This window comes from Theobroma cacao, chromosome 7, assembly GCF_053813885.1.
Source record: "Theobroma cacao isolate CCN51 chromosome 7, ASM5381388v1, whole genome shotgun sequence".
NCBI lineage: Eukaryota > Viridiplantae > Streptophyta > Magnoliopsida > Malvales > Malvaceae > Theobroma > Theobroma cacao.
In genome coordinates this window covers 5,600,088-5,627,146 of record NC_142645.1, presented here as the reverse complement: position 1 = coordinate 5,627,146, position 27,059 = coordinate 5,600,088, and the positions used below count along the sequence as shown (strand labels likewise).

Genomic DNA, 27,059 nt, shown 5'->3' with positions numbered 1-27,059 from the left:
AAGGGGTAGAACAAAAATAGGTGAAGAACCAACCCACATGGATCCAATGCAAGTCATGTGCTGTCCAATGTTTTGTCCTTAAAAATCCCCTCCCAAAAAAAAATAAAAACAGAAAATGAAAAGAAGGAAAAGAAAAGGAAACATTAGAAGGAAGCTAGCCAACAATTGCTGTCCAAATCTATTTAATTTTACAAGCAGTTTTATCCATATGATCATGCATATGTGAAATTTATGGCTATGTCTTCTCTCTCCAAGACAAGCGAACATACACTTGGGACCCCCCTCCATTGTTCATGGCTTTGGGATTGGTCCACATTTTTTGGCTTCTCAATCACCCATGTCTCCATTCAATTCAACATTTGGTAAAGCTTCTCATGATTATGGGCTTTCTAATTTGTATCTTAGTTACCAACTCCATTATTTTATGTGGGGGGTGGGGGGCAAATTGTTTATGTATTTCAAATGGGAATTGTGCAAAGTGGGGGTGGTGAGGGAGGGGGGCCATGGCCTCTTGTTGTAAAACAACAGAAGATTAAAAGAATTGAAAAGCTATGTGAGTTGTTTGGTTACAATATTTTTCATCTTCTTTTGGATGGTAAGGTATGAAAATCAGTGATGATGGTGATTTTGCCTTTTCAAAAGGGTTTTAGTTCACAAAAGTTTGTGGAAGAAAAAGAAAACTAATGGCACTTGTGATGGTGGGAGGGGGGGGATGGTGGTGAAATCATAGCAGCAATGGCTATGGTCACAAGGCCAACCTCATTAATTAGAATTGTGCCCCCCATGGAACATTTCAAAGGTTTTCCAAGGTTAGGTATATTATTTTAAAATAATAATAATAAAAAAAGACAAAATTTAAAATTTTATAAAATTTTATAAGTAAGTTTTAATTAAACCGATACTATTCATTTTTAAAAGAAACGAGTTTTAAACTTCAAATCTCTTATATTTTCTTACTTTTCTTACGAATATATATGATTTTAATCTAATGTACGTCTAAATCTCCCTCTTTATAACTGCCTATTTATTAATCTAGGTGGTGAACAACTATTCTCAATGTTTAATACAACATGTGTGTAGTTGGATGGATATGATACTGCAAAAGAATAATCATATCAATGTCATGTGTAGGAGAGATTTTGTAATGTTGGTCAGCAGTTTTCCAGTTTGTCAAGCTATGGACCCATGGTTTTTATGAGTATTTTTTTCCTCTTCATGTGTGGAAGATGAACTAACACATTGGACCACCAATCTTACCCCACAAATGAACCCCAAGTATTTATTGTCTATTGCCATTCAATGTTTGCAGCAGCTACTGTCTAATTGCTACACAAACAGCATGCCTGCCTAGCTTTTTACTGCTTCTAATATCTTAATGAACTTTTAGCAACTTGGGCTTTTGTTTTTTCTATCTCGACCATTGTCAATATCCAGTGTCCTTCTTGGGGTGATGCTGTAGTCTTCAACACCTGAACCACAAATTAATTTGATTGAAATTCATGAAGTCTATGAAATATAAAGCACCATGTTGTGTTGGAGATAAGCTCAAATCAATATATCTTTATGAACTAATGAAAGGAGATAAATATTAACAATAACAGATTTAGATGATTAAAAGATAATTATATAAAATTATGAATTTATATATTTTAAATTATTTATATATTATAATAACAAAATTAAAAATTAAAAAAACTGAATGATGCCCGCCGCCACCATTACATAGCTGTCTATTGTGTATGTGTATATTTTTCTTAGTAAAAAACTTGAGTGCGGTAAAATTATGAAAGCTTGGTGGCTAGTCAAGTTTAGTCCTAAAGTTGTTGATCCACTTTGAGAAATATATGGTTAGTTCTCTCTCTATATCTTTCCAATTTGACAAAAGGAGAGAAAATATCTTATGTAGATTGAAATTAGGTCAAGATTACGATGGAAACGGAATCTCAATTCGTAAGAATAGAATAGAGTGAGAATAAGATTAGAATAACTGTTTTTCTAGCTTGATTCATTCAATAGAATAGTATAAGAATATCATTGACTTGATTAGTTCTTTAAATAATAGTAAATGAAAGGCATACGACTTGAAAAAACTCCTAAACTATATAAAAATTTTCAAATAATATTTTTTTTTCTTATTTCGTTCAATCAAGTTGTTATATACATTTTTTTGAATCAGATAAATCTTTATTACTAATGGTTGATTAATTATTATTAGTTAAAATACCACTTGTTATTTTATAACTATGTGGCACTGACGTGAGGAGTGAAAATGTCATATGATCATGTTATCATGTTTTATCAACATGTTACGTTATCATCTATTATACTATGTAAACATACTACATCAACGTCATGTGGTATTTTGATTAATAATAATTAACTAATCATTAATTATAAGAGTTTATTTGAATCTAAATAACAATACAAATGACTTGATTGAATGCGTAAATATTTAAATTTATTTAAATAGTTCAAAATTTTATTTAGATATTATTCCTAAATGAAAGCATGTTAAGTACCGTTATGCAATTATCCTATAAATGATTTTCAATTATCCTCTAAATAATAATGATCTAAGTAAAAATTGAATTATCTTCTCATGGTAACAAAAAATCAATTAGTTGATTAACTTTGTCTCTTTAAAAACTAATCTTTAAAACCTTTTTGGGTTGTACAAATCTTTTACAACATCAAAGTGCACTAAAAAAAGTTCTTGAATGAACTCAATTATCAAAATTGGCATAAAGAGCAATAGGAAAAGTTAGGTGCCATTGCCTTTGCTTCCCAATGCAAGCAATCCTAGGCTTAATTGGCGCATAGCCTTTTGTGGTGTATATCAAATTAAAATCTTAAAATTAAAATTTTAATATTTTAATCTATATTTTAAAATGATGTTTGGTACCTTAATGAAAATATAATCACCGATAATGTAATTATTAAGAAGATAATATTACATTATTTGATATACATAAAAAAGTGTGATGAGAGGATTAATTTCTAAACTTTAGACTTTGGAAGGCAGCTCTTTGGATGGAGCCCATTTTCTAAGTATTATGTTTGAACCCAATTAAAGGCCTAGTCCAATTTCTAATCTCTTCCTTGGCCTTTGGGTGGATGGGCTATAGCCCCATTGGGGTATTCTAATTGTAAACTATGTTCATAATTATTTTCTTTTACACTTTAAAGAATTCAAATAAATAATTATTTTATTGCCTCAACTTTATTCTTCTCCATTCATATTAAATATAAAGATATAATTTAGTGGACATTTTCAAGTAGCACTATAATAGTTCATTCTTATCCTATTGCCCACCATTGTCTTAAATTACCAATGAACAAAGTTGTCTTCTTAGTTGCTATATGATTACATTGCCACAAGGCCCACAACTTTCTCCCCAGTCCATCATTCACCATTTTATTAAATTGCCATAAGCATTACCCTACCTTAGTGAACATCATCACTTTCAAAGTATTGTTTTTCACATGGCTTAAAGATTTAGTTTTTACTCTAAACTTTAATTCCAATGCACTTTTTTTTTTTTTTATAATTTCAAAGATATTAATGGATCGAGTGTGGAACTAAGAATGCATTCATCGTCTTTGTGTCATGAGCTCACGATCTTAACTTAAAATATATACATGATAAGTAAAGGAAGATTTTTATTTATAAACCTAAAGTTTGTCTTTTTTTTTTATTCATATGAGATACATTCTACTTCACTCATATTGCGTAGGTTATTTATCCATAAAAAGAGATACCTTTATACTAATTCGAGTCATCTTGATTTTAATATAGGTTCACATTAGTAAAGATTTATTTTATCTTTTATTAATATGAAATTCGTGACATTTATTCTCTGTTAAACACACGACAAATGCCAGACAAAAAATATTTTATTTTGAATTTTTGAAAAACTCAAAATTTTGTAATAAAATATTTAAATTTAAAAGTTAATTAAAAAATTCATAGTTTTATTTATTAAAGTAGCAAGTTTTTCAGAACTTGAGTGTTCCCAATATCTATAAGACAACTAGAATCTTTATCAAAATAAAATAGGTCATCTGCATTGGATTTGTTTCTATCCACTTAACATGGAATTAATAAATTGTTCCAAAAATTAAATACATTTGTCACATTTATCTCGAGATCTTATTTATTTTTTACAAATAAAAAAAAGGAAAATTCAATCAGTAATTATCGTTTCGCCCTTACTAAAACAGTCACCATCAGAGAAAAACTCTAACATTCTATAGAGAATTAAAGAAGCCAAAAAGAAAAAGGAAAGTTGAAATCAAAAGAGGGACCTACATTTTCTTAAAGGTGCGTAATTTCCCCACTTTTTTTTAGCAATTCTTCTTTGTCTTTTTTTCATTTTTGTTTGTTTTGGGTCTGATTTGGGTTTGGATTTGAACTCCTGGAAATTGAATTATTTCATTTAAAATGTGATTTTTCTTTATTTTTATTTTTTGGTTTTGGGGCTTATTGATTTTCGTCTCATTTCATGGATAAAAACCCAGTTTTTAGTTTAAAACAATTCTAATTGAAGGTGGGTATTCGTTAATAAATTGAATCACATAGGTTCTTGAGATCAAGTGTAATGAAATTCAAAACTGGGTTGTAATTTTCAATGCCATATTTATATTTTTCTGTGTTTGATCTTTTCTTTCTTATTTCTTTTGGTGGGTTGGTAGAATTCAATCACATTGGTTTATGAGATCAAGTTAAGTGAAATTTAATCATGGGTTTTTGTTATTTTAAGGCTTGATGTAGAAAAAGTTCTAGTTCTTGCCGCATTTTATAATTTTTGTTTAAATTGTTTCTTTTTTTAGCAGAATCAATCACATTGGTTAAAGGAACAATTTTATTACAATTTGGCATTAAGTTTGTGTATTTTCCACGATTAGAGGTTTGATTTTAGATGCTCTATGGTCATCTCAATCTTTTGCACTGTAAAAAATGGAGAATTGGGTTATTCGTTTTTATTTCTGAAATCTAAATTTCCAAAGTGCATATATACAGGCAAAAAACTTATATTCTTTGTCTTAAGCGTTTTGGAGAAAGAATTTTCTGATTTTATGTTTTTTTGGTCTGTGTATGTTAGCAGAAGTCAATCACATTGGTTTTTGGGAACATTGAAAAGTGAAGTGCCTTGGAGAACTGTGTTATTGGTATAGCCGATGATATGCAACGATTAGAGGATTGGTTTATAGGTCAATATTCACAGTATTCTTTGTCTAAAATTGAGAATTGAGTCATTGGCTTTGCTTCCAAATTGCCATAGCAAAAAAATATATTCTTTCTTGTAAAGTTTTTGGAGACAGAATTTTTGTGGGGTGATTGTGAGTGAATGAGAGGGTGAAAGGAAATGAATGAGGAAATTGGGGTTGGATTTCAGATACAATGACTGGAGGGTCATTGGGTCTACGTACAGGGAGTTATGGGTCATTGCAGAGCATCAACAGTGTTGTTGTTGGTGGTGGAGGATTATTGCAACCTAAATCTTTGGTTAGTCTACGAAAGAATTCAACCAAGATGCTTTCAGGTTCTAGGGAAAAGGAGAGGTCTCTCCCCTACATTTGGTGCCGATATCTAGGTCGTCGGAAGGTGTCAATGCTGCTTCTGGTTGCCTTTGCCCTTTTGGTCTTTGTCTTGGGTTCTTTTGTAGTCAACAAAGGTTTGTTCTTTCTTCTGTTATTCTGGGTTCTAAGTTCTAACTTGATTCTGGGATCCTAATTGTAAGAGCATTAAGTTTTACTTCTAGGTAGAATAGGCATCAGTTGACATATTTCTTGTGTACTTAGTCTTTTGCTGGCTTACTTTCTGCTTAATGTAATGACTGTGACTTTTCGTTCTCAGCATGATAATTTGCTTTTAGGCAATAACCTTTTCAATTCTTTTCTGGTTTGCCTTCTGTATGATTAATGGACCAGAAAGCACTAGTCCAAATGTTGATCAACGGATTGGAACTTTGGGTATGGTTCCTTATGTCAATGGTGCCCCTAGCAATCCTGAAGCTTCAAGCATCCTTGGAAGGAAGGATAAGCAGAAAGATGAACATTATTCTGTGGTAAACGGTCTGAAAGGAGGTGATGGAAATAGATTTTTAGTTCCCGCTTCTGAAGGTGCTACTGTTTTGCCATTTAACCATCCGTGTTCGAATTTCACATTTCCTCCTCCCCCTCCACCTACCCTTAGACGAATTGGACCTCGCCGTAAGTTTGAGTTCATTCTTGTTGTTCTCATTATCACAGTTGCATTAAATATTAGAACACGGCCTGTAATGTAATTGTATTAATGTTTTTCATATGAATGCATTTAAAGCAGTAGTTTTAGATAGAAGCAAACGTATTTGTATAAGAATAACATAATATATCACCAGAAAGCGATTGGTTTATTCATTATGTTTCTTTTTTTAAAATAATAATCACTCTTGCACCAAAATAAATTGATCTACTCATAGTCATAAGAATGAAATAATTCTTTCTCTTATGTGAATATCTAGTATATGTGCCATTATCTTGGTACTGATTTTATCCTTGCTCATCCCTTTTTCAGCATGCCCAGTATGTTACCTCCCAGTGGATCAGGCCATAGCTAGCATGCCAATCTCCCCATCAGCATCTCCAGTGCTTCATAATTTGACATATGTTCATGATAAAAATCCAATCAAAAGTGAACCTCATGGGGGCTCTGACTTTGGTGGATATCCATCTCTAAAGCAAAGAAATGATTCTTTTGACATAAAAGAGTCAATGACAGTGCACTGTGGGTAGGTTTCACTCTTCTTGTTACTTTTTCCAGTATTCATGGAAGACATTTCAGGTAGAAATTTATGTTTCTTATTGTTTATATGGTGCATGTAAATGATTTAGTGAATTATTTGTCTTCATAAATAAGTCTCGTTCCTCTAGTTGAGCTTTAATATTATAATTTGTATACTTTTTTTGTCAGATTTGTCAAGGGACGTAAACCTGGTCACCTGACTGGATTTGACTTTGATGAAGCTGACCTTGCAGAGTTGCAGCAGTTCCATGACATCATTGTTGCGTCGGCCATATTTGGTACTTCTAGGCATTCAAGCTCCCATAAGAGCTTCTTGTTTTTATGCATGCCTGATCCTCATCATTGCTTTATCTATTTTTCTCCAGGGAACTATGACATAATGCAACAGCCCAGGAATATTAATGAGGAAGCAAAGAAAAATATTCCTTTCTACATGTTTATTGATGAAGAAACAGAAGCATATATGAAGAACAAAAGCATTTTGGACAGCAGTAAAAGGGTGGGTTTGTGGAGAATTGTTGTCATCCACAATGTTCCTTACAGTGATGCAAGACGAAATGGGAAGGTCAGCCTACTTCTGTTTGGTTGATTTGCACTTGTTTTATTCTTACTTGGATTTTTTGGAATATGTTCACCTTTGAGCATTTTTGAAATCCTTGAATCTGAGTTTAGTTTTTTGTTATTTTTATATCAAGGATATTGAATTCTGAATATATATACAAGAAAGTAGGAATTACTGTTGCTGATTTCATCAAATCATTTAAATACATGCTCAAAATGCAGAAATTTCAATGTTATGTTTTTATGTTCTTGTGCGTTTTGTATATAGTTCTGTACCTGGATGTGAGGGCAGATTTTGTAATTTGGTTCTCTGTTTTTAAGCTCTAGGCTGCTAGAAACTTAATATTAATGGTGACTTAGGGTATTACATTTTACAGATTGCTGTTAGGAAGGGGTGTTGACCGTGATTTAAAAAATTTGTTTGGTTGTAATAGACAAACAGGAAGAAACACGTCTTTGGTTGGTTAGGTCAAGAAGTGGAGGATAAATGATGTGTCATGGTATTTATGGCTTGTACAAGTATGGCTACTTTGATAGGCAGTCTCCTAGACTTTTAGCAACTATGGTGAACTTGTCCTACAGTAGTTGGATCAGTGTCAAGAGTGGGGATTAGGTTGTTGATTTTCATCCTTGGCTCTGTTTTTCTTCAAAATGGACCTAAATTTATACACTTCATCACACAAAATAAGAGTTTAAGGAATAGGTTGTTATTTGGTGAAATTTCAGGGATATCCTGTGCATAAATCCTTATTAGAAATTTCATAGTTAATCTACACTTCAGGGCTGCTGAATTTTTTTTACCCGGCATGTATATCTGGCAGGTTCCGAAGCTTTTATTGCATAGAATCTTCCCAAATGTTCGCTATTCCATATGGATTGATGGAAAGCTCCAGCTTGTTGTGGATCCATATCAACTTCTTGAGAGGTAAATTCCATTTTATGATTTTATTTATATGAAGTTGATTAAGAAGGATTCTTAAATTTCTAGATAATGTGATTTCTATTCTGTCAGATGGACTGCATCTCTAAGTTATAATGAAACATCAAGATCTCTTTGTATTCTAGAATATTAACCTTAATTATTGGTTTATATAGCTACCTAAATATAAGCTTTACTTGGTTTAATATTTGATATTAGTGGAATGAGAGATTCTGGCCTCCAATTATAATATTATATTTTTGTGACGCGTTGACAACAAACAGTTGGCTTCATCTTGTATTTGAATTTGTAAATTATTCATTAACCCAAAAGTTATGTGACATGTTTGTGTATGCTTTCCTGGTTTCCAGATTTAATCTTAAATTCTTGTAAATGTTTGACATTTATGATTTTTTGAGATATATATTCATTGATTTGGAGTATGACAAAGAGAAAAGGCAGTACAACCTGAGAGTAAGGGCTTAATGAAAACTAATTACTTGATTTAGGAAACTCAGTTCTATATAAAGCTTTTATAACTTAGTGAAGATAGCCTCCCATTAGGCATCAATCATTTGTACAAAGCATGCTTTACCATTTTGACTTTAGATTTGAGGATATAATTGAATTTGATTTGAACATTGTCTTATTTGATTGTTCTTCCTCTCAGATTCTTGTGGCGCCAAAATGCTAATTTTGCAATCTCAAGACACTACAGACGATTTGATGTCTTTGTAGAGGCTGAAGCAAATAAGGCTGCAGGAAAATATGATAATTCCTCGATTGATGAACAGGTGGATTTTTATAAAAAAGAGGGTTTAACACCATATTCAGAGGCCAAGCTTCCTCTAACCAGTGGTATGTATACAAATACAAATATTACATGCCTTTTCCTTATTCAATGTTTCAACCAATTCTCTATCAAAAAGCATTTAACTTTTTGGTGCCTGACTGGTTTTCTGCAGATGTTCCTGAAGGTTGTGTACTCATAAAGGAACATATTCCCATCACAAATCTGTTTACCTGCCTGTGGTTCAATGAAGTTGATCGTTTTACATCCAGGGACCAGTTAAGTTTTGCCATAGTAAGGGATAAAATAATGGCAAAAGTTGATTGGAGTATCAATATGTTCTTGGATTGTGAAAGACGCAATTTTGTTATACAGGTACATATTCTGTATTGGCATATTACTTGACGGGATTATGAATTTAGAGCATAAAACCTAAATATATTCTTTTTCATTTTTACTGGGAGTCAGAAAGAAGCAGGGGAAAGAGAAAAAGAAGAAAAAAAAAGGGGTGAGGGGTTAGGATCATGTTTTCCAAATCCTCAAATACACAAGGAGTTACGAAGAACACATGTTCTCAAATATCTTGGGATGTCTAAAATCATGCATATTAGTGCATGATATATGCTTAATTAAAGATTTGAGGCTTTGTAGTCTTTTTTTTTTTTGGTTAGATGGATTCCACTAGGCTTCTGTTGCATACAACCAGCGTTCTCTTTATGCATATGCATGGGGGGGCATGTGTAGGTTTGCTAGGTGCATGTAATAATTTTTAAGTGATTTTTTGTTTACAGGCATACCACAGAGATTTATTGGAGCAAATGCCTCCACCAGTTGCTGCTGTGACTCAACTCCCACCAGCTTTGCCCAATATCAATACACGCGGAAGAACTCCGGGGAAGAGGATTCCTAGACATGGGAGGGATAAGAGATCTGGTTCAAGGCGTCACCGTAAGGTTGCTGCTGGTAATAGAGACAGCAATTCCTTTTAGCTGCTGTCTGAGCAAAAAGAAAAGAAAGGAAGTTGTAGCTCTTTTTTCTTTTTCTTTTCTTTTTTTTTTAACAAAATCAGATTGCTTCTAATTGTCACCAAGGAGTAGGAGGATTAATTAGAGAATTTTAGGATTACATAAGGAGTAAAATGCCACGCATTTTTGTCTGAAATTTTGATATCTATTCTTTTATTATTGTACATCCTGAATGAGCTCCATACAAGCTGCTGCCATTTTCATTGTATCTTGCTTTGAATCTTGTCTGTTGCTTCTTTGGAGTAAAAACTTTCGATTATCAAAGCCTCCTTAAGGCAGACTTTGACAAGATCCTGCTCATGCTAATCTATCTATAGTCCACTGAAGAGATCAATGTGAAAGCCAGGCACAAGATTTAATTTCTTGTCTCTTCTCTCTTTTACATTATCCTGATAAAGTTACAATGGTTTAGCCCAAAGCAGAAATCTTTGTTCTGATAGGGTTTCATCAGAATCTAGACAGCAAAAGTTTTATGTGAAGAGACATGTTTGATGAAATGAAATGCAGTTTATCTTGCAAGATTGTCCATGTGATCCATATTCATGTTGAAAGAATCCTTTACTCTACAGCTGTAAGGTGAGAGCAAGCAATGATGGTTTCCTCATGAAAAACCTGTATTTATTTGATAGAGCAGCATAGTTGTCATTTGGTTGGCCTACAGAACAAAGCAACAATGCTTGGATTGTGGTAAAGTAAGCAAAGCAATCTTCAAACAATCAAAAGCAATTTGAAAAGAAAAAAAAAGAAACAAAAGGCAACTTTGGATTTCTATGCTGTGAATTATGTGGTTGTTGAGATTTCTATGTTGTATTTGTCTTGTTAGAATTCACATGGAAACTCAATGCCAAAGTTTTGCAGCAAAATCTTTTAGAATTTTGACACTTCTACTCCAGAAGTGTTGTTATTGGCATTGCTACTAAATTCTAAGTTCACCATTCTAGTTCTTTTTGGCCAATGAAACTAAAGCTTTTCACTGATTAGATACATGCCTCTTTGAGGGGCTCAAGGTTATTTTACCTTTTTGGATTTGTTTATAGAAATTAGGAAAAGAAAACAGAATTATGAGAGAAACTTTGATTAAGTTATCTTATGAAATCATGAAGTGTTTATTTTGTGAAATAAAAATTGACAGGGTTTGACAAGTAGAGCAGATAAGCCAAAAGTGCCAAATATGGTGACCCATTACTTTCTAAATGAAGACCAATCAACCAACCCCATATCCTCAATTCAAGACATTAAAGTGTTTTTTCTTGGGTAGGAAAATTTATTAGGATTGGTCAAAAATACCAAAAAAAAAAAAATAGTCTAAAGTTTTGGCCCTACATGATCCCATTTCACATATAACAAAGATATCTCTAAATTATTGTCTCAAAGAGAAATAAGGAAAAAAAATTAATATTCACCCATGACTCAATGACCCACAAATGTTTGAGTTGCTTTGCAGAATGAGGAAGTAACCCTTAACCGAGAAAAGCATGGCGTTTTGTGCATGGTGGATTGGTTGGTATATGGAAGGAAGCAATCTCAAAGCTGTTTCTCTAAATCCATACTATATCTCCTATAAAATAATCAGAATTATAGTATTCATTTATACAGCTGGCTTGGTATCCCATTACGGCTAATCCCAAGTGATAAACTCTTCTTGCTTCTTTCCTTTAGAAACTCTTCCTTTTATATACTCCTTTCAGTTACTGCCATCCAAATCCTCAGCAATGGGGTCAGGGTTCAAGTAAGTTTCCTTTCTTGGTATTTTTCCATTGAGATCATATATTACTGGTTCTAATCACTTGTCTCTAAGGTATGGTCTAGACTTTAGAGTCATATTACTGTTTAGCTCTGCTATTGTTTTGAAGCTCAGATTTGGTTAAAAGGAAGATAAAAATTTCCTATTAGTTTCTTTTGATCAATGAGCATACCAGGGTTTTTCATTATCTGTATGCTCCATTCCATAGTTGCTCTTACTTCTGGAGCTTTAATGATCTTTTACACCAAGGAAGTCTCAGTGTTTGGTCATGGTCATGAGATTGCAAGTAAGCTACAAGGTTCAACACCCCATGATCAACTCTTGATCCAAACATCTGAATCATTTTCTGGATTGCTTCTGTTCACTATCGGATTTGTATTGTTCATGGTGGCATTCGTTAAAGACACAGAGTTCCAAAGCTTCTTTGCTAGAGGGTGTGTACTTCTTCATGTTTCAATGGCTATCTGGAGAGTTTCTTTTGAAGGAAAGCTCGAGGATCTTGCTCATGAATGGCCTAGACAAGCTCTTGGGGATATGGCCTTGGCACTGTCCTGGTTGTTCCTACTTGCATATTCATGGAGGGAGAAGTATGATTAATTGTGCTGAACAGGAAGAGTACTAGGATTGACAGGAATTGATGACAAAAACTGTCTGGGTTCAACCAGGTTGGATTTCTGAACTTCACAACAAACTGAGAAGCGAATCCTGGATCCTAAGAAAGCTGCCATGGGAGAACTGATGGAGTGAAGGGATCCTGGATTTGGAAGCTGCTTGGATCTTGCTTAGGATCTGGAACATGCGTAAGTTCAAAGAAAAGTGATATGAGGCCTACATGTTGGCTTCTGATGCTGGGGCCATGGCTCACATGTAACAAATTTTCCATGTAATTTTTTCTTCCAAAAACAATAAGATTGTCATGATACTGTTTGATTCGTAAAATAAAATAAAAATCTAGATTTAATTATCTCGAAAAATTGTTATACTTAATTGATTAGATTGGAAATTTTTTTCTCTTTTCCTTGATCTTACTTTTGGTGTGACCTGTGATCAAGGAGATTATGTCATAGCTTACAACAAGTTCAAATATTCTAATAATCTATCTTGAAATGCTTACAAATTTAATTGGAAAAAAAATTTATCTATTAATATATAATATGTTTTGTAATCTCATCCAAATTAAATGTTGATTATTTTAATATTAAAAAATTATTTCTTATGTAATTTTTTTCTATATTTTACAATAATTTTTCATCATTATTTTTTTGAATTTTGAACATTAAAAGTCATCGCTATAAAAATAGTCAATATTCCTACGTATTTAAATTTATTTTTCTTTGGAAAAGAAAAATCAAAAGAATAGACTAAAAGGTTTGACCCGACCCGACTTCAACTTGGCCAGCTCTGTACCATTATAACTTTATTGGCTTTGCTGCCATCCTTAAAACATCTAAAACCCCCACCGCCGGTTGCCGGCTTTGAATCCCCCGTTTGCTTAAAATTCAACAGTAAGTTCTTCTTTCCATTATTGTTTATTTATATATTATTCCCTTCTTTCTATTCTTTCTATTTCTTGATTCCATAGAAGCAAAAGCTTAAACTATAGGAAACAAAAGGAAGAAAAAAAAATTAAAGTTTGTAGCAGTAAAGATTCAATTTTTATTATTGCAAAGTGTTAATTTGATTCATTCATGTTAGTTTCTATCTGGGTTTTTGTTGTTCTGATGAATTGTGGCCGCTTTTTTTTTTTCTCACGAAAGCTGGCTATTTTTTGGACTGAATTGTAGGGAAAAGTGGTGGGACTAGTCTTAGAATTTTATTTTCTTTTCTGGGTTTTTCTTTCTTTTAACGATTTGGAAGGTGTAGAGCTAGAAGTTAAAGAATTTAAATGGTGAGAATCACATTTGTTGTGCAGTGGTTGGTTCTTTTATAGAATAAATTGGAAAGACTGGATGCCAAGATATTTGGCCTTTGTTTGGAGTTTGGATCTTGCAAAAAAGATTTAGCTTTAAGTTAAGATGAACTGATATACCAATGCTGTTGCTGTTGGCTAGCTTTTAGTTGATAGGACTGTTTGAAATGCTTAGATACAAAGAAGAAAACTTGCATCTTAGTAAATGATTAGCTTCTAAATTGCTCAAGGAATAAGGTAGGGAGAAGACTTTTGTCTAGTTTAGGTTTAGAAGTCAACAATATAAGTTTAGACTAGGAAATTCTAATTATCAGATTGAATTTTTTGGTACCATTACTTGCTGAACATTTATGTTCTTGTGTTCGGTTGAATTGTTTGATTGACTCTTATCCGACCTATTGTTCATCAGCTCCAATGACTCAGAGAATTTCAGGTCCTCGTATTTTGTTTTCACCATCTAATGAATCAAAACTTGCTGTGTAAGCCTTTGTAATATTATTATGTGTTACCTGAAGTTTAATCCTGGGAGGGATAAATTGAATGCATTCTAGTGACATTGACTAAATTGTTCTGTTTTTCTTCTTTGCTTTAATAATTTCTTTTGCTATCCTTGTCTTTGAGATTATTGTTTCCAAATTTATGATGGTATAGAAAACATTCAAGAGACATAAATTTGTTAAGTAAGCCTATATGTTGGTAGAATTGGTACTTCAGTTTGAAACTTTTACAACTAATTACTTCCTGGAATAGTTTGGGTGATATACCAATATTCTCTTCATGTGATCTGTTTTCACTTTTTCAGTACATTAACCAACTGTTTTCTCTATGATGCTGTTTAAATCATACTGGATAGACTATTACTGTGGTTATTCTTCACCTGCTTTTCCATTTCTGATTAATTGGATTGGATTTATATGGCATAAAGATGTGAATATGGTACATGAATGGCCAAAAAGTAATTAATATTGGCTGCCAGTTGTTGCTGTAATATGATGTTATAATGTCCTTTGCTGATTTTCCTTGTCTTGAAACTAAAGACCACTGCTGTTCTTGTAAGTTATGAAACATTCTTCAATATTCTTGAACCATAAAAGTTTTGAATTTGATATTGCTGATCTGGTTTGTTTTTCTGGTATCTCTCCTCTCTCTCTCTCTCACAGTATCTTACATTGACTTATTACCAGGGAGAATGGGTGGGTTGCCTGTGCAAAATACCTCTGCCTTAGCTTTGCCTGGCTCGCAGCAAAATCAAGTGTCAGCAGTAACATCTGGCCCAGAATCAAAGCCAAAGAAGAAAATTTGCTGTGCTTGCCCCGAAACTAAGAAGCTGAGAGATGAATGCATAGTGGAGCATGGTGAAGAGGCTTGCGCAAAATGGATAGAGGCTCATCGGAAGTGCCTTCGTGCAGAGGGCTTTAATGTTTGAGATTGGCATACAAGGTTTATAGAATGAAAACATTTTGAGTTACAAACTATTTACTTTGAGGATTACACACAGATATGATTTGACCATCTAGGAATAAAGGAAAGATAGCTTTTCAAGGCAATTGGATGCAGCCAAGTTAATTTTTATTGTATTTTCTTGTTTTATGAGGTTGTACCCATATGGTGTGAATTGGAACCGCCAAAATACTTTCATGAGTCAGGATATGGACAGATAGATGAGTCCAATTATGCCTTGGTTCTTGATTGAGTAAACATTTTCCCCGTTTTATTATTTTATTAGCAGACTATCCCTGTCTACTCTCTTTCTCTCTCTCTCTCTCTCTCTCTCTCTCTCTCTCTCTCAATTACTTGCGCTAGTGTGTAATTTATATTGGTCAAAATTTTGACCGTAGATTGAAAGAAACTAATGAGAAGATGAGTATTTTAATGGCCAACATGAAGAATTGATTCTTGTCACATCCTTTTTTCCCCTTTCCTATCATTATGTTTGGAATCTCTAATGATAGAATAATATGTTGCTTCTGGATATGGTTGATCAGAAATTAACATTCAAACAACAACAGAAATTTCCAGGAAAAGAAAATTTAACAACAGTTTGGTTGAGTTTCCATTTATACCTCAGACTTCCTGCTATTCTTTTTCTCATTTAGAGGTTCTTCATTGCAAGATCGTGTGATTCCCTTAACCCTTGGTTCTGGTTCTATCACCCATCAAGAAAATCAGTTATAGTCCAAATCACAGGTTAAAATGAGTCTGCACCTGTTGCTCGTATGCGTACAAGCAGTGTAATTTAGACCTATATGGAGGGAATTATGAAATAGGATTTGGATGGAATAGGATGCTAGAATAATCAGTAGCATTTAACCTTTTTCCGTCCTGATTCTTTGAGGTTATATAGAAGTTATAGATAATGAAAGTGGAGCAGTCTACTCTTGTTTATTCTTCTTCTCTCTCTGTAAGTAGAAGCTGTTGATATGAACAGTTTTAGCTTATGAATAAGCTGGATGTGCTGCAACTGCTGCAATTTTAACTTGGATAATGGCTTAAACATATTGATGAAACTATGTTTTCAGTTACTTGTTTATATGTGGCATACTTGTTTAAGAGTAAGAACATGATAACTTGTATATTTCAACGTTAATAAAAACATTTATTGAATGCCAATTTCATTGCTCCACCATTTGTTACTGTTGTTGAAAGTTGAAACTTGGAAGGATGCATCATTCCTGATATAACTCTTGATACCCTGATTTATCTGTTACCTTAGAGAGGAGCATATCTTTTGGAGTCTGATCATTATAGCTATGAAGAGAATGCTTATGCTATAATAAAGGCAGAAAGAGTTTACTCTAATAGTAATTCATTTAAACAGACAAGGCCATAGACATGGCCATTTCGTCACAGTATATAAGGAGACACAAACATGACTGGCAGACAGGAAAACAAACACCCACAAACTATAACATAAAAGACACAGATTATTCAACCCAGCTTTTCATTATTGTTTAGGTCCCAATGTTCTCAGGAACTGGAACACAGGATTTGCTTAATGACCACAAGTGCAGTCTGTGCAGGTGCAGTTGGCTCCGCACTTGCACTTGCCATCGTTCTCTGCTGGAGTTTCCACCGCGACAGTGGTGATGTAGCTGCACAAGAATAACAAATTAGAGTATTAGCATATATGATGAACTAATAAGAGCTGAACCAACTGATTGTAGAAAATCGTGCATCGGGGAAGTTTTTGATTGCTTGTTTGAAAATCTCATGGATATGTTTCAGATCTTAGCAGCATATGTATATGGAATTTATGTGTATTATTGGTTTGTTTCTTTGCAGGTATCAGACTCCTTGAAGAGCAAAAGTATATGTACCTCTTCTCAGTCTCAATGACCAAGGTGTTTCCCTTCTTCCTGCAAGCAAAAACCGGAAAAAGCCTTAGTTTTAATGATATTGACTGAAAACTCATGCACGAACTTACAAAGAGCTTAAAGATAACAACTAGTACAAGTTTCCACCGGTTGTCCTTGAGAAAGCCATGGGAGGAATTCAAAGATGATAGATGTTTTGGATCGAAAAGGTTTTGTTCATCCTAAGAGTAACATGTAACATGCATGAAGCTAAAAATCATGAATATAACAAGTTAACAACATAAACAACATAATCTCAAACCAGACACAACCCTAGAAATGCTCAACGTTTGTCATCGATCATGGGTTACTTACACGCACTGGCTCTTGTCAGCGCAGTCGCAGTTTCCGCACTTGTCAGACATGGTGATCTTGAGAGAGTTTTTGAACGTGAAAAGCTGAAGGTATTTGAAGCTCTAAGCTTTGTAGAACGGATTGCTATATCTCCCAAGCTTAGCACCATGGTCATGTATTTATAGATGGAGAAGAAGTGCGACTGGTGCAAAAGGGAGGGGTGTGGTTTCCTCCATGTGGACCCCGCTAGGAAAGGTCCGGGGGTGTTCTAGCATGGGGTCCACACGGGCATGAGAGGAGCACACGCCTCTCGAGGAAGAGTCCGAAGGAATCTTGATAATGGAGGGGGGCGCTTGGCTTGATATCCTCCTCTCATGTCAACTTCATTTCTCTTCTCCGAAAGAGAAGAAGATGATTTACATTATGCATAGATATCTATCTATATCTTCCCTCAAGTATTGTAGCTGATCCACACGAGCTCTAATCACTGCTCTTGACTATACAAGTGGAGAGATCTGTTTCAGGATTCTCCAAGGAGAATTTTTTTGTCAAGATTGATGCTTCAAACACATGGTAAACCATGCCATGATATGGTAAAAAATGCTTTAGTTTTGTCCAATGGCATTGAAATTCCCTAGCACCTTATCTTGCCCTTAGTTTATAAACATGGTATCAGGATTATATGGTAATATATCAATCCTATAGACAAGATTTTGAGTGGCAATTACATCATTCACGTGACTATATTCTTAATATATTATATTCATAAAAATTCGTTTAAATTTTGTGAATTTAATATTATATTCTCTCTTGTTATATCTTTTTTAAATACGAAATTATAATAATTTTTTTATCGTAATTTATATTATATTTTTTCTCTTTGTATTTATTTCAATTGTATAAGATAATTATCCTTTTTCTTCTATTCTTTCTTTATCTCTTTTCATGATGCTAAAAGATATATATATATATATATATATGTCTCTCTCTTTATTCCAACTCTTTCTTGATTCTCTACATTGTCTCTAGCAGTATGGCATTGCAGTGATGAGCTTTTAATTTCTTTGTCTTTTTCTTATCATTTTTTGTAATGCTATAATATTTTGCAATGTCAAGGTAAATAAAATAGTAATAATAGTAACAAAGATAATATAAACATATAAATAGATAAATAGAGCTTAAAACTTTATAAGGATTATGATATTATCTCAAAAATTAATTATATCCCAAAAAAATTATCTCAAATATCCTATAAATATCATGCGTTCTTTTATTTATTTATTTTCTATTTGCTTCTGAAAATAGCTCAACAGTATTTAACATGTATATATTAGGCATAAATACCCTTAAATATTGACCATCCAAAATGTTAGGCATCTCCTTTGGAAAGACTGATGGAGAATTAATTCTCTTTGGGCTCATATATACTTAAAAATATATATATATAAATTCCTTATCCTTGAAAGCCTTGAAATCAATAAGAAAAGGTGAAGAGAAAGTTGGACAGATGGAAAGAAATAAAGGGAAAAAAAAGGGGTTATAGTTTGTTGCTCTATATATATTCGTGTATTTTGTTTCATTTAATTGACATGTTATGGTTAATTTTGACCTAATAATAACTAATGTTTTTTCCTTAATGAAACAATACTTTACCCTAATAAAAGGGTAAGCTTAAAAGATGTCACAATCATTGATATTTGTTGTAAATTAAAAGGAAGAAAATGGGAATAAATTCAATGATGAAGGGAATAGCAAGATTGGGAAGTCTCAATTGTTCTTTTATATTCCTTCTTGAGGTTGAATTGCTTATATTTGCAAACAAAAAAACCTTTCTTGGTGTGGTGTGGTGTGGTGTGGTGTTGTGTGGTGGGTTTCCAAGAGCAATTGCTTCTCCAATTAGCCAACGTTACTTTCAAATCTCTTTTTGTCAAAGAAAGTATAGCCTTACATACATGTTTTCAATCTTTTTATCCACAAGATGCAAAGAGAAAATCATGGTTGTCCTCCTCACAACTACCTTTCCATTTTTCATTTTTTTTCTCTCTTTACATGTCCATTTCAAAATTTGTAAGATTGCATAAAAAAAAATCAAACCCATTTTCACAATTTGATGAATAAAAGTATTGGTTTACAAATCATTCAAGCGTCCGGTCCGAAATAAGACTCTATTTCATGTGTATGTATAAATAACGATTTATATTTTAAAATAATAAAATATTAGTATGAAAACAAAGTGAATCATAATTTAAATTATGAAAGCCAAATAGGATTTCATGGTTGACAGTGGTTAATCTAAAATTTTACATAAAAAATGATTAAAAGATAATTATATAAAATTATAAATCTATATATGTTAAATTTTATATTTATAATAATAAAAAAATTAAAATTAAAAAACTGAGAAGTGGTCGCGGCGGCCACCACCTTGACTCCGCCATTGATGGTAGATAAAGTAACCCGTCAAGAAAGTAGGCAGTGCTGTGTGGTGGCCATGCTAAGGGAAAACTACCCAACAATGAAATGGTTATGAGGATTCCTTTCCCTCACCCTTGAAAGGCAACTTGCATACCAAAGCACATACTTTATGACTATGATTGGTCTTTTAACAAATGGAAGAATAACCACCAAAACACTCAACCAGCCCATGTTGATATCAACTTAAAGCAACTTTTGTATTGGTTATTTTATTTCCTTTTCTCTCTTTTTATTTCAAGTAATGTTATTTTATTCCACTTTCGATAAAAATTTAATATTTAATATTATTAAGATAATTATATAAATTATTTAATTAAAATTATTGTATAATATTATTATCTAGTTAAATTATAATATCTAATTAAGAGTTATATTATAATATTGTTAGTTACTTAGAGTTAAACTATGAATAAGATTAAGATTAATCATATATATATATATATATAATATCTCTATATAACTTACGTAATTTAAATTCCTCAATATATACAATTTAGATTTTCATGTAACTTATACAATTTTATATTATATAATATTTTTTATTATTCTAAATGACATGGATTATTGCACAAGAACTTTTTAATGCTGGTGTGACTTCTAAAAAAAATGTTATCCAACTTAAAACCATAATTTCATGATAAAAGAGTAAATTTCATAATCATGATTTCACTAGATTCTTTCTCTCTTTCTTTTTTTTTTTTAATTCAATCTTCCCTGAAGTAAATTTTAGTTAATAAAAAGAATGCATAATTCTTTAAAAAGCATATAAATTATTTAAAAAATTTAAATAAATCATTATTCTTTTATTATATTTAATCAAAATTTTATATTTTTATTTTAAATTCAATAAACTTTTGTATATGACTAATGATTGACAAAATCCCATTAGTTAAAAACACTTATTATTTTATACTCACGTATTGTTGACGTGTAAAGTAAAAAATATTACGTGATCATAACATTATGTCACATCATCGTTCAATATGTTACATCAATATGCTACAACAGAATCATATATGATATAAAATGTCAAGTGACGTTTTGATTAATGACAAATAATTAATTGTTAGTTATAAAAAAATATTTAACTAAAAATAAAAATATAAAAATTTAATTAATTTTAATAATAAATAAAAATTTATTTAATTTTTTTAAAAAAATTAAGAAACTTTTTAAAGTATTATACGTTCCCTCCCATTCTCAATACATACCCAATTATCCATTGGACCATTCATTGTTGATCCATTTTATTGGGTCCAAAATCAAGTCGTGGCTTTTATCTTTCTTGCAGAATTCGGCCCAAACTATATATCTAGACCCTTCATAGGCCCAAAAACTGCCACAGGCTTGCCCATTGAGATAATCTTCATGATTTTCGTGTTAATTAATAATCAAAAATCTTTCTTGGTCTAATGAGGTTAACTTCCTATTCTTGTTGAACTGAGTTTGTTAAGAAATAAATTCTTGTAAAGATTTTTTAAGGTAAAATCCAAAATGTCTGTTCAAAACATTTCAAAAATACATTTTAGTTTTTTTCGTTTCAAAAGATGTTTTTAATCTTTTTACTGTTAATATCGTTAATTAACTGTTAAAAGATATTACATATACTCTTTGTTTAAAAATAATAATTTTAATCCTTTGATTGTTAACATCGTTAGTTAACCGTTAAAAGGTAATTCATAAATATATATAGTATTAGGTTTATTTTTTTTAATTGTTTACTAACGATATTAACAATTAAATGAATTTTTTTAACTGTTTATTAACGGTATTAACAATCAAACGGTAAAGATGGAGAGATCTAATTTTCTTTTTGAAGTGTTTTGAAAGACTTTTTTAGATTTTTGTAGATAAGTATTAAGTTCCAAGCAAGGAAATAAAGGGCCTAAAATGGCAGGATGCAATTAATTAGGATTTGCACTTTCTTTTTATAGCAAAAAACCAATTATGGTTAATTTTCCACGTCAGCAGATGTTTTATCCGATTCTCGTGCCCTGGTCCCCACTGACCAGAAAAACTTTGTTGCACACGTGGACGTCATCAGTTCCCCATATTCCTAGTAAAGTAAAATACAGTAAATCCCTGCACAAAAGTTATCCGGTACGCTTTCCTCGATCTCAGCCGTTGGTAGGTCCAGAAGTCTTGATTAGACGGTCCACGATCCACTAAAGGGTCAACATTCTTTCTAGTATAGCAGTCAACTCCCAATGGCTTATCCGGAAAGCCGAGGCCGTGATCTTCTATACCTAATTACACTCATACTTCCACATCAGCCGTGACAAATTCCTGACAAGCAAGCACATGTGGGACCTACCTGCAACTAAATAGTGGTAAAATGGTAATTTTAAGGAAGGAGCGGATTACAATATATATACTCCCGACTAAGCGCGAAGCCGTAGCCCGAAAGTTCTCTTGAAGAGATTATGGTATAAAAGATCACCAAAACGGCGTCGTTTCACTCTTGAGCAGGTCGTCTACGAAGCCGCTGCAACCGCCGCCGCCGCCGCCGTTCTTTAGGCAAGCCAATTACAATACGCGAAATTCCAAGCCTTTCTTTAGAATCCGTTTGTTTTTGTTTTTTGTTTAATAATAATAAAAAAAAAATTTGAGCGTCTTTTGGGGTTTTTTGATGACTTTTCTCTCACTTTCTCTTCTCACTTTCTCACTGTCCAAACAGGAAACGAGTGTTTTGTTCTTCGAATTCCAGTTTCTTCATGGACCCCGAAGTGATCGAGATTCCTCCCCCGATTCCTCGCTCTTTTAAGTCTAAGCAAAAACAGGTCCAAAATACTCAATTCTTGTTTTCTTTTTATTTGTTTAGAATTTTCCTCTCTCATTTTTTTGTTCGTTTAAATCGTTTTTATAAAAATGTCATTTTTTTATATCTTGATTTCGAATAAATACAGTGATCGCTTCTGCTGTTACTTTTGTTAAGAGAATTTAGATTGATCGGTTCATTTTGGAATTTTATTGATTTTATTTTTGTTTGGATCGTTATTAGTTTTGAGTTATTAGGGTTTAAAGGAGTTAAATTTCGGATTTTTACAGTGAAAACTTATGAGTTCACTCAAAACTGTGGGTTGGGACTGTGTACTGACAATCATGGGGGTTTAAAGTTGCCAAATTTATTACACATTTAGTTTTTTGTTTGTTTTTCTTTTCCACTTTGAAATTTGGTTGTTGTTGGGGTTTATCCTTTGAACTTATAAGTATAAGGGAGTAGTTGATGTGGCAACTACGGTGACTGTTAAGTGTCTCCCTGCTCTTATTTGCTAGGGAACCAATGATTGGAGGGGCCGCCATTGAACAACTTGTGACAATCTGTCCTTCCTTAGGCCCCTGTGACAGGGGTTTTAAATAACCAGACCTTGTCGATACATTAGGCCTTGTCAATACATTAGGCATACTTGGTAAAGAAGTTGGTGATTAGTGTGCATGAGTTCTCTCTTGAACTCATCTTTGTTTATTCTAGTGTTCTTCTTGCACAAAGAAAATGGGACACCATTTGGTAGATAAAATACTGATAGTAGCTTTTTTGAAATGGGGGGCTTTGAAGATTTAATTTCCTTCTGGCGTGGATTGTTTTATAGCCTTTTTATGTACTTTGTAGGTTAGTTTATTACTGTTTGTTAGTATCGTGTCTTATTTGAAAATGGGAAAGAGAGCACACAGGATGGTCATATTGTTCGTGGAGCATTACCTTTGATTGGATAGAATGTTGAAAAGAATTCTTGTGGTTGATTCTACTGTTTGGATGTTAAGATTGAGTTTATATAAATTGATCTTTGTAGATAAACAAACTCCAAATCTAGCTACTCAGCACAAAGAAAGATCTTATAGATTTTACAAGCTTCCTTGCTAGAAATAGGGACAATCACGGTTCTAGCAAAGTTTTATATTCTTTAAACTATTCTTTATTAATTAATGTGTTTTTAACTGGTTTCTCACAAACAGTCTTGTTGCTCTAAAAAAAATCTTCCTTATCTCATGGGTTACTAGAAAATTAGTGTTGCATGTCTTGGCAGGTTATTATTCATGAAGTAATTGATGTTGATAAAGAGGAAGATTCAGCTGATATAATGATTCTTGATGAGAGAGTTGATGCAAGGAACAAAGGGAAGGCTGTAAAAAGTAGCTCTGGCGGTTATAGTACCATTCGAGCTGAGGTATGTGAGTGATTGTTGTGTTCTTGCAATAGTTACCTGTATTGTGCTTAGCATTAATTTTAATGTACATTTGGACCCATCGATTTTGTTGTTTACTTTTTCCACATTTTCTATACAGGACTTTGTGGATAAATCTCTTGGTTCGATAAACAAGGTTGAACCTTCTAAGCATCCTACCCAAGGATCACAGAACATAGTTAACCTTGATTGTGATTTGTCCTATGATGATGAGATTTTTGATAATTATTACCTTAATGATATCATGGATGTTGATGACTATGCTATGTTGCAAGCACATTTTGATAATGTTGATATTCCTGCTGGAGTAGAGGCATCTATCCCTTGGTTTGCAGATTTTTCAGAGAGTAAAAAGAAAACCTCTCATGGAAACATTTCATCTGGTGTTGATGGGAGTGACCAATCTCTTTCACCATGGTTATCAGAGCCTACTCATACCAACAAGAAGGCAGCTTTAGTTAATAGTTCTAGTTTCCAGACCCCAGGGGATCCTCTGAGTCATTCTCCTGGAGAAGCAAGTCTGTCTTCACCTTTGTTATTTCCACAAGGTTCTCAAAGTAAGAAGAAGTCAGCTACATCACAACCTAGATGGAGTAGTCAAAATCTTCAATTTGGGCATTCTTTGCAGTCTTCCCAGGCTGGTGGTTCAACTAATGGTAGTAATGTGAGTCACTCTGATGCGATGATACTCCCTCATGCAGTAACTCCAGCAGCTTATTGGGATCATATTAATTCTGCTATACAGAAGCAAATTGGTGCTAGCAGTTTGTTTCATTCAAATTTCCCTACACCTTTAGATGCATTAAATAACACTCTGGCTGTGGAACCTTCTGTGTCTTGGTGGCCACCTATGAAATCAAAATTTAGTTTCAATAAGCATAATATGTATTCAAGTTTTCCTGATCCAGTTGATGGTGCTTATATAACTCCTCAAGAGGTGGCAGAAATCAGAAATCAGAGAATTGTAAATGAAGAAGAAATCCTCAGTAAGCTCCAACTTTTTAAACAGTTTGATACTGTTGATGATTTTTCAGACCATCACTATGCTTCCAGTGGTGCTTCAACGAAGCAGGTGACTAGTTTGTTTATGATATAGTAAGGTCTTCGTTCTTTGTTTTGTATTCTTAATTTTTCAACCAATAAACTTGGTCTTTGTTAATGCTATTTGGGGCAGCCACCAAAGAATTGGGCAAAGAAGATTCAGGAGGAGTGGAAAATACTTGAGAAAGATTTGCCAGGTGAGTTTTATGCATGATATACTTCTCTGAGAGAATTTCATTTGATAACTTTTTCAATAAATCCGTCATTTTGTGAATACTGCGAACTTGAATTGCGACTTAAAATGCACATTCAGTTTTGGATGCAATATTAACGGCTGAGGTCTTCCACTGTGCTTGCAAAACTCTCCTCCTTTGCTGATGAAATGTAGTAAATAATATTGTTTCTCACTTTATCTCGTTTTTATTGTTTCAACAGATACTATTTTTGTTAGGGTTTATGAATCAAGGATGGATCTCTTAAGGGCTGTAATTATAGGAGCAGAGGGTACTCCTTATCATGATGGTCTCTTCTTCTTTGATGTTTTCTTCCCTGCTAGCTATCCTAAAGTACCACCGGTATGTAGTTTAGGTTTATGATTTTGAAATATTATCTTGCATCTTGTATGATGTTATCTTCTGTTATACATGTTTGTTCTGATGGTTGGGGATTTGCTTGTTTCAGCATGTTTATTACCACTCTGGTGGACTTCGACTCAATCCAAATTTGTATAGTTGTGGGAAAGTATGCCTTAGTCTTCTTAACACCTGGTCTGGTAATAAGAATGAAAAGTGGATACCTGGTATGTCAACCATGCTCCAAGTTCTGGTATCTATTCAGGCTCTAATCTTGAATCAGAAGCCTTACTTTAATGAGCCTGGATGGGCACATCATTGTGGCACACCAAAAGGTGAATCATTGTCCCGGCAATACAATGAGGAGACTTTTATCTTGTCACTGAAGACAATGACCTACTCCATGAGGAGGCCACCAAAGGTAAGTTGCAAGAATTTTTGTTGATCCTTCCATTAGCTTTTGAGCTGTAGTGTGTTACTAATCATTTGCATTTGCTATTGATATTGATGATAATATAAGGAAATTTTGTTCCACAATGCCAGTTAGAATGTATAATTACTGATGCTTCTCTTTGGTTTTAAATTCTAACAAAATCATGTTTGGATGCAGCATTTTGAGGACTTTGTTGTGGGCCATTTCTACAAACGTGCTCATGATATTCTCGTGGCGTGTAAAGCATATATGGATGGTGCTCAGGTAGGTTGCCTGGTAAAAGGTGGGGTTCAAGATGTCGATGAAGGTGACAAGAGCTGCTCTCAGAAGTTTAAGGACTCTGTGGCTGGGTGTGTAAATATGCTCGTGAAAGAATTTACAGTACTTGGAGCCAAGGATTGTGAGAAATTCCTTACTGTCCCCAAATGTCAAAATAATCGAGTTGATAATATGCAGGCTGCAATTTGAACTACATTTTGAAATTAAAATTTTGAAACTTGACCAGAATGGTTTTATTTATAAATATGCAAAGTAGTTTAACTGATCTCTTATCAAGAAGTTTAGATTTGAATTGCAGAGTGTCATATGCTTTCATCCATAGGACTCTTACATAGAGTTTCGACATTGTACATAGATGTATATATGGATGGGGGTTATAGGTTCTTTCTCGATTTCTCAACCGTACAAAATCATTTTTGATTAGAGGTGCACAACTTAACTTATATACTTAACACAAGGATGGAATATACTGTTACAGCTTAGCAGTTGCTCGTATCATCACTGGAGATGAGAACCTGAGGTGCCTTGGAACTATTGCTGTAAATTGATGGCTTGTTCTGTTTCTTGAGTAATTTGTATATAAGGATTCAGAGAAATCTTAACAATTATTCTGGATGTTTTCCTGTTGGTTTTGGATGCAATGTAGAAGTTTCCCATTCTTTATTTCGTTTTCACAGATTCTGTATGCTAATGCAA

The 27,059-nt window shown here is 33.2% G+C and overlaps 5 protein-coding genes across 7 annotated transcripts; 4 read left to right on the top strand and 1 right to left on the bottom strand.

Moving 5' to 3' along the window:
• Positions 1–4,196: 4,196 nt before the first annotated feature.
• Positions 4,197–10,368, top strand: LOC18593988 (tRNA (met) cytidine acetyltransferase, putative (DUF616)). Its single transcript, XM_007021422.3, has 10 exons — positions 4,197–4,321; positions 5,106–5,675; positions 5,932–6,213; positions 6,557–6,770; positions 6,953–7,062; positions 7,150–7,349; positions 8,167–8,270; positions 8,935–9,122; positions 9,230–9,429; positions 9,846–10,368. The coding sequence occupies exons 2-10, from the start codon at positions 5,402–5,404 to the stop codon at positions 10,041–10,043; spliced, it is 1,770 nt and encodes a 589-aa protein (XP_007021484.3). The 5' UTR covers positions 4,197–4,321; positions 5,106–5,401; the 3' UTR covers positions 10,044–10,368.
• Positions 10,369–11,439: 1,071 nt separating this feature from the next.
• LOC18593987 (uncharacterized) lies at positions 11,440–12,732 on the top strand. Its single transcript, XM_007021421.3, has one exon. It carries the CDS (start codon positions 11,986–11,988, stop codon positions 12,418–12,420), a length of 435 nt encoding a protein of 144 aa, XP_007021483.1. The 5' UTR covers positions 11,440–11,985; the 3' UTR covers positions 12,421–12,732.
• Positions 12,733–13,172: 440 nt separating this feature from the next.
• On the top strand, positions 13,173–15,465 carry LOC18593986 (cytochrome c oxidase copper chaperone 1). 2 transcript variants are annotated; one of them, XM_007021420.3, is made up of 2 exons: positions 13,173–13,328; positions 14,893–15,465. In XM_007021420.3, exon 2 carries the CDS (start codon positions 14,922–14,924, stop codon positions 15,156–15,158), a length of 237 nt encoding a protein of 78 aa, XP_007021482.3. In that variant the 5' UTR covers positions 13,173–13,328; positions 14,893–14,921; the 3' UTR covers positions 15,159–15,465. The 2 variants fall into 2 exon arrangements, with proteins under 2 accessions (XP_007021482.3, XP_007021481.2); XM_007021419.3 differs by having other exon boundaries at positions 13,180–13,328; positions 14,917–15,465.
• A 1,056-nt stretch (positions 15,466–16,521) lies between these two features.
• On the bottom strand, positions 16,522–17,561 carry MT3 (metallothionein 3). Its single transcript, XM_088807911.1, has 3 exons — positions 17,401–17,561; positions 17,050–17,088; positions 16,522–16,824 (listed from the first exon to the last, which is right to left on the bottom strand). Exons 1-3 carry the CDS (start codon positions 17,448–17,450, stop codon positions 16,725–16,727), a joined length of 189 nt encoding a protein of 62 aa, XP_088664037.1. The 5' UTR covers positions 17,451–17,561; the 3' UTR covers positions 16,522–16,724.
• A 4,697-nt stretch (positions 17,562–22,258) lies between these two features.
• LOC18593984 (putative ubiquitin-conjugating enzyme E2 26) lies at positions 22,259–26,978 on the top strand. 2 transcript variants are annotated; one of them, XM_088808101.1, is made up of 8 exons: positions 22,259–22,371; positions 22,532–22,634; positions 23,880–24,020; positions 24,139–25,110; positions 25,213–25,276; positions 25,515–25,654; positions 25,761–26,072; positions 26,262–26,978. In XM_088808101.1, the coding sequence occupies exons 2-8, from the start codon at positions 22,569–22,571 to the stop codon at positions 26,550–26,552; spliced, it is 1,986 nt and encodes a 661-aa protein (XP_088664227.1). In that variant the 5' UTR covers positions 22,259–22,371; positions 22,532–22,568; the 3' UTR covers positions 26,553–26,978. The 2 variants fall into 2 exon arrangements, with proteins under 2 accessions (XP_088664227.1, XP_007021478.1); XM_007021416.3 differs by lacking the exon at positions 22,259–22,371 and having other exon boundaries at positions 22,444–22,634.
• The last annotated feature ends 81 nt before the right edge of the window (positions 26,979–27,059 follow it).